Source organism: Habropoda laboriosa, unplaced genomic scaffold (assembly GCF_001263275.1).
Source record: "Habropoda laboriosa isolate 0110345459 unplaced genomic scaffold, ASM126327v1 scaffold102, whole genome shotgun sequence".
In the NCBI taxonomy this organism is placed as follows: domain Eukaryota; kingdom Metazoa; phylum Arthropoda; class Insecta; order Hymenoptera; family Apidae; genus Habropoda; species Habropoda laboriosa.
The window spans coordinates 331,258-338,672 of record NW_017100262.1 but is presented as its reverse complement, the minus strand read 5'-3'; the positions used below and the strand labels follow the sequence as shown (position 1 = coordinate 338,672).

The 7,415-nt window shown below is 50.7% G+C and overlaps 1 protein-coding gene across 1 annotated transcript in view; it reads left to right on the top strand.

The window, feature by feature from the left end:
• LOC108572821 overlaps positions 1–7,415 on the top strand; it is a 66,579-nt gene that overhangs the window by 47,254 nt on the left and 11,910 nt on the right. Inside the window, exon 4 of the mRNA XM_017935139.1 lies at positions 7,343–7,413. Coding sequence (XP_017790628.1) covers positions 7,343–7,413 — 71 coding nt within the window. The remainder of the gene's footprint in view (positions 1–7,342; positions 7,414–7,415) is intronic.

Here is a 7,415-nt window from a genome sequence, read left to right as displayed (position 1 = left end):
GATTCGGAAGGCGCCGAGGCGTGGGAGACAACTTCGCCGCATAACGGCTCCAGTCGAGCATCCTCGCGCGAAATAAAATAAAACGGATATTAAAACTGGCGAGAGCTAATTTCCTCGCCTTCCCAAGCATAATACACCTCCCTCTCTCGCACGCTCTAGGTATATTTTCTCTTCCTCTGCTTTCGTTTCTTTCTGCCGATTTTTCCCCCTCTTATCGCGCCGCTAAGCCATCCATCGAACGAACGCCTTCTGAATATTCAGCGGGTAACGCGGAATGAGAGGAGAGAGAGCAGGATGCTGGACTGAAGTGGAACGAGGGACAGAGAGAGAAAGAGAAAGCGAGCAAATCGAATTGGAGGCTCGAGCTTGACGAGTGACAGGCCGCTGAACGTACGCTGCAGATACGATTAAAGTCTGCCAGGACGTCAACGTGATGCTCCTGAATTGCGAATTCCCTTCCACCGTTCGACCCTTGACCCACATTCGCGCAGACGCGCAGATTGAATCGCTCCCGTGAAAATCCATCGGACGCGTCGATAAAAATCACCGCTCTCTCCCTCCCTTCTCGTGGATATGCAGTGTCTGGATTTTTATTAATTTCCTTCGCGGCTCGCCCGGAGTGATCTTTCGGGGAACGTTGCTCTCGTGGACGAGAAATCTCGGAGAAATGGAAGAGAAACAGTAGACCACGATGAGAATTTACAACGGGTGGAAAGATTTATCCTGCCCTTGAAATTGCTGCTATTCCCGTGGAATCCTTCTATTTGTGTCCAGGCTGTCTCTCGTATAAAACGCGTCGCATCGATCGACCAGAGGGACGATGGAATACAGAGAAGGAGAGAGAGAGAGAAAGATCTGTACGGGTGGACGGAAGGGAAAGCCAAAAAGGAAACGGTCTGCTCATCCGACCGCAATCTCCGTTCGGAGCTACGAGATTCGCGTTATCCTTCGAAATCGGAGGATGATGCTCCTTCGGGACGTAAACGGTAATCGGACACCGGGGGACGTACATGCTAGACGCAACGACATCCGATACTACATCCACATAATATTGCCGATGCTTTTAGCCACGACAAACAGTGTTCTCCTGCTCCGTGCTCCTCGATTATCCTCTCTAGACGCGGCCATCCTCTCTTCTGCATCCTTCTCTAGTTCGATCTACCTGTTAATTCTCACTCGAACAATCTCACAGAGGGAGAGACACGTCGGAAACGCTATTTTTGTGTCGAGGGGATTTCGGTGTGTTTCGGTAGTTGAAGAAGAACGCGAGAGTGGATAGGTCTAGTAGTACACTCTTGGTCAAGGGTATCCAGCCGAAGGAGCTCGAAACGACGTTAATGCCCTCGGTCAAAGGATCCTCCACTTCATCTACAGTGTGCCTATGTTCTGGTAATGCACAATGTAAGTACTCGGTCGCACCCAGAGTGGGGTCCCACTCGAGGGACATCGTACAACTCCAGAGACGTCTGACGTGACTGCACACCTTCCACGCGAATCCCAACCACCTTTGAGGTTGTTACCACGCCATACTACGTCCTGTTTCGACTGCCTCTCCAGCCTCGCAGTCAGACGGCTAGTTAATCGAGCTCCGTTTCACTTACCAACCATCTCTCTTACTACCTCGATTCTCGTCTACCAAGTTCGCCGAGCGCATCTTCAACAACCCTCGAACCTGACCACCGACCAACAAGCCCGATAAAGGATTAGTAGTAGACTAGCGTGCTTCTTGCCCTTGCCCATCGATGATCGAATCTACGATAAAGTGTATTAATCAAGGGGGTGAACTAAGTTATCCCGCGTATTCGTGTTTCGAGGAGAAATAGCAGCGAGGTTGGAAAGTTTCGCGAATCGATATCGGGGGGGTTGACAATTTCAAAGTCGCGCGTATCGGTTAAAGCCGGCAAAACCTTGGCCGAAGGAGAGAGTTTCGCCGGGCGTAGGCGATAAAAAGAACAATCCTGGGCGTTTTTCGACGGCTCTTCCACGGGAAACGCGGTGTATTTGCTCGGCGGCGGCGGCCGGCTGGCCAACTCATTAGGTAAATCTGAAAAAAGGAGGGTAAACTCGGTCGTGGGAGGGGAGGCGCGACGAGAAGTGCCTTAGCACACAAATTTATTCGTAAACTTTCGCAATTTAAATATCCGCGGTGTTTCAATCAAGCGGCGCCGCGTTGCGGCACGTGCGCGAGCACACCTACGCTCCTCGCTGCCTGTACACAACCACCGGCGATTACTTTCCTCCCTTTTACACTTTCGTCCACTATTTTCTCCGCCGTATCGTTGCCCACGAGTATCGGAGACGGTCAGAGATTTTCGTGTCGGCGCGTGGCGCCGTTAAATATTAAATAACGTCGCGATCAACTTTCGAACAGCTTTTAAACTCTCGCCACGATATTTCTTACTTCTTCGAGCTGGCTTCGAGACTACTTGCGGTAATAGGGACGAGATTCCTGCCATCTCAGGAAAGTATCGATCGTTGATATTTCTTCGAGCTCTTTATTCCGTTCCCAAGCATGATCTTCGCCTACCAAAGGGTGTAGAACTCGACCAATACCTAACCTTTGACACGTCGCTGGGCAAGGATAGGAAAGGCCATATCTGACCGAAGGTTTCATAGGTTGTATTTTACCTAGCAAAGGGGGAGAGACTCGATTAATCACAGAGCAGTAATTACGTCCGATAAGGTCCATTATTTAACGATCTACAAACATAAATGTCCCCAGACAGATAGGCTCGTGAGTCTCGCGAGGAACGCGATTTTCCTCCACGACCTTTGTCCCCGGAGTTCTCTAGGATCGTCGGAGGAAACGCAGTCCGGGTCGTTGCACGAGGTATCCCGAACCCATAAAGGGTCGTCCATGCATGGACGATCCAGAGAAGAGAGAGAGAGAGCAGTTGTAGACGATGAGAGGAGGGCCCGGATCGGTACGTAACCGATAAAGCAACGCGCGGCGGGTCACTTGACCGGACGGAAATAATGCCTCCGCCATGCTAACCCTTCCTGATAAGCGTGTGTACCGATCCACGCTCGTGGCGATAGCGGCAAAACAATATCCCTGCTTGTACAACCTGGACACGGGTGTTGGATTTGGTTTTGCGGCCACGATGTACGCGTGGCCACGTTCCCCAAGATAAATCGACGGGATTTATGTTTCTCCTGAGGTGTACCGCCCTTGGAAAGACTATAAACTGCCAACTCCGATAAACCGTTGTCGCATATGATACATCGCTGAGGACGTAATTAAATTCTCCCTCGGAGAACAGTTTGTCTACTCTGTGTACGTGTGACGACAGTTTTTTTCATTTGGAAATCTAGGAAAGAACGTTTCAGATTTCGAGATAATTCCGCGAAAGGTAGAGATTCATGGGGTTCGCTTCAATTTCCTGGGGTATTGCTGGATCCATAGAAACCGCTCCTGGACCGAGTTCGACTCGAAAAGGGAAGACGATATCCGTATATCCGCGAATACCGGTAGAGAGCGAGGATATTACCGAGCGTAGGAGAGGAATCGGGAATCCCGCGGGTTATGGAAGGTAAAAGGATGTCTAGGTGGAAGGATGGAAAGGGAGGGGGTGGGGAAAGTCGTTTATCGAGTCGACAGGCTGGGTGTACCCACGCGCATTGATATGCAAAATTTGTAGTTTCGAGAAGCTTACGAGAAACTCCGGCGGGCGAGTAAACTTGAAAATCCGATGCGCTTGTCGAGTGGCGCGGGGCGTTGGTGTATACCGGCTGCGGGCACGGCTTTAACCGGTTCGTGCTTCTGGTTACGGGCTTCCACGTACGTTGCACGGAGTTTCGGACGGGTCCCGTGACAAAACACCACTGTAATACGGCTCTAAATATTCCGCGGGCATTTTTCGCGCTGTTGGGACACGCGCGTGACGCAATTTCAGTTTCCAACCTGGCGATTTTTACGGTCGCAAACTTGCGAACAAATCGACCAACGATCCGTGAGAGGATGTCGCGTGGAATCGAGAATAGACAGCTCGGCTGATCGCAGATGAGTAGGAAAGCACGGTGACACACAGCGATGCGACGCGAAAGCAACCTGCACGCGCCTGGTTAATTATCTCGAGTGAAGAGGACCGTTTAAACGACCTATTCTCGAAGAAACGTCGAGATGCGAACGAATCGCGTGTTCGTTACGCAACGCGGCAACCCTTTATCCTTAAACCCTTTGTCCCGATTGCTGCGAGCCGTCGCCTACGTCCTCCACGAGCTTCGATTCTTTCTCCCCGGGTGTCTGTCCGCGGAGAAACGGCTGACTTCCCGTCGCGGCTAAATGAAATCCATTAGGAGATGGCTGACGGAGCGTCGTTGACTGCGAATGGGAGGGGAATGGCGGACAGAGAGGGATAGACGGACGTCGAGTTTAATGAAAAATCATTACGATATCTACGGGGGGAATATGGCGAGAAAGAGAGAGGAGGAGGAGAATCAGAGGGCACAAAGGCCTGGGGCTTGATTCTGGCCGTGCTATGCCCCAGCCAGAATGGGTTTGATTAGAAACGCCGGAAGTTTCCATCTGTTTCCGTAGAGACTGTTACGCGCGACGGACAACGGCTGCTCGAAATCCATCAGCGGCAATCCCAGTGCTGGTTTTCGATGGCCATGAAGGCTGGACCAGCCAGAACTTGGCCCATCTTCTGTACCTATGATGTTCACGTTCACTTTCATCGAGAAAATTTCAGATTTAACCTAGTTAAATTAGCTGTCGGTCGGTCGAACAACGACCAACTCTCGCGAATTTCTCTCGCGTCGAGAAAAAGGAGAGCCCGGGACGTCTATGGTGTGTTTGCAAGAGTGCAGGGGACCCCTTGGACGAATGCGTGCGCGTGTGCACGAAGGGTCGACACTCCACAAAGCGCTTTATGGTCCGTTATACGACCGCAAGCTCGCGATACCATGTTTAGCACGGGTACGCGATCACGAACACGACTAGCCTACTCCAGGTGCATTCAGCGAACCAGTGTTTCTCATGCAATATGCGCTTTACGACACGTCCCTCCTTTCTATGATTCGTCCATCGACAGGGTTTATGCGTTTCTTTGATATACCGCACGCGATATCCTTGACAATTGCTCTCCTCGAGTAATCCTCCGTCGACGCGTAAATCGCCGTAGGATTTATTTCCATTCCACGCACACGGGTGAAATGAACTAGCACAACCACTCACAACGAGAGAAAGATAAAAACGCAGCAGAGATGAATCTGCGAGCGGGGAACTCGATTGAGAACCGAGGTGCACAGCGGGTGCTACGCTTTCCACGTGCATCCGGTACACTGCTCTCGCCTGAAGCCAGCGAAAACCATAAGCGTGCGGAGGCGAGTAGAGAGAGAGAGTAAGGTTCGCGAACCGTGTTGGCGGTCTGCGTGCGTTAAGAGCACCGCTAAGTGCGGTCGCGCCACGGCTGACAGTCGCAACGGCATTAGGCAAATTGAAATCTTGCCGGCAGAAGAGGCAAGAGAGAAAGAGAGAGAGGATGGCTAGTTTATACACGTCGTACACCTTCTGACCAAGGCGCTCGACTCCGCGTGAATCCGCTTCGCGATGGTTTCAACCCTCGGACCGTGAAACACGGAGAACGTCCACGCGGCGAGAATGTCTGGTCTGTTACGAGGCCACCGGTTCCCCGAAACCAGAGGTCGACTCGGTTCTCCTCCCGGGGCTTTCTCGTTTAAACCGCCTTTGCCTCCTGTTTTACGACGTAACTGGCTCTTTGCCCGAGCCCGGTATAATCTTTTAGGGCTCGACCACCTCTCCAACTAATTTCGTTTCTCCCTTCCGCTCTTTGCCTTTCATTATACGACCTGGACCCTGGCTAACAATCGCTCCCTTGAATTAAAGCCAAAATCGTGCACGTTTCTTTCTTTCTCCCGCCCTCTGGAAAAGAGCATTTCCCTCTTTTCAGAGTAACGTTGCAGATGATAATCCCATCGATTGATAAGCTTCTCACTAACGTAGACGATTAATTTCACTCGTTAAACAAGACGGATCTGTTCTCATATTATGCACACAGATATATCCGTTTCGGCTGAGCCATTCACCTCGACGACCTACTATTGGAAGTGCGCCACAAGTTGTTAACCTTAGTTGGCGGTTTAATTACACAGGCAAATATTATCGAACTGACGGAGTTAATTAGATAATTAAAACTTGAAGGGTAAACTACTTTACTCGGTTGGACGGGCGGCGTACCGACGGAAGCAAGCGTACACGTAGCCGCGGTTTGCCATCCGTGAGCTGCTGGTGGCTGGTGCTCCTCCTCCTCGAAAGATGGAACGCGAGATTGACGGCGCACCGCAAATCGAGCTTCTTCCAACGTTCCGCCTTCCGCCGACAAACTTTCCGCGGGGACCGTAGATGAGACCAGGATCTACCTGTTCCCATAATAGAGCCACCCTTAACGAGAAATTCCTTGTCTTTTTGCCCAGCCTGGCAAATTTCTTCCTCTCTCTCTCTCTCTCTCTTTATCTATCTACGAAGAGAGAGAGAGAATTATTGCGCCGCTGAAGAGGCTCTTTATCAGTCACCGGAGACGTTCTATTAAACGTGACCATCGAAAGTTTGCCCGTGGCACGCGTCAACCGGCCGATCTTCGGTGGAAAATTAGAAGACCCGGGTCTAAAAAGCATCTGGAGATTTGTCAGAGCGAGCTGACGTCGAAGTGTAGGCCAAGGAAAGAGGAGAAATATCGACATAGCTTTTGGAAGCGAGTCGTCACGCTGCTTGTGCGGTGTCCTCGATGTCGCTCGACTTTTCAACTTCCACCTCCGTCCCAATTTCTTTCCATTTATTTGCTCCTCGACCCGCTTTCGGGTCTTAGATACTTCATAGGTCTTTCCATCGCGAGATTTCCTCTTTAGAATGAACCGAGAGGGAGCATTGTAACATTAGCTGGTATAAATATTGGAGATTTAGGATGGTAAAACTGTGTGGGAACACGCCACGTCTTTCGTCGCGATTTAACTTCCTCCGTCACGTGGGGAATGATTGATACGGATCCTGGTGGTGGAATGAATAATGAAATTTTGGGGGATTTGGCACACTTTAGTGTTTCTGCCTTCGGAAGAGAGGAGACCTTGAGTAGAAAGCTCCTGCGAGAGACATTCACAGTGGAAACAGCTTGGTTTCTTCACTTTTCTCAATCAGTTATTATTTTAAATACACTTTCCCGAACCTCGATCACAAATCCACCAAAATCCAAATACCATTACCGAGAATCATCCCCCGATCCTTACCGATAATCCAACAGAAGCAACCGAGAGTGCCTACCTCTACCTATCTCTACACAATCTACATCCAACTAACCACGAAATTATCGTCGTTCTGTTGCAGGCACAAGCGGAAAGTGCAGAACCTGTTACCGTGCAAGAGCGCAGCGGGAGCTGCGGCGGCGGCGGCGGCGGGC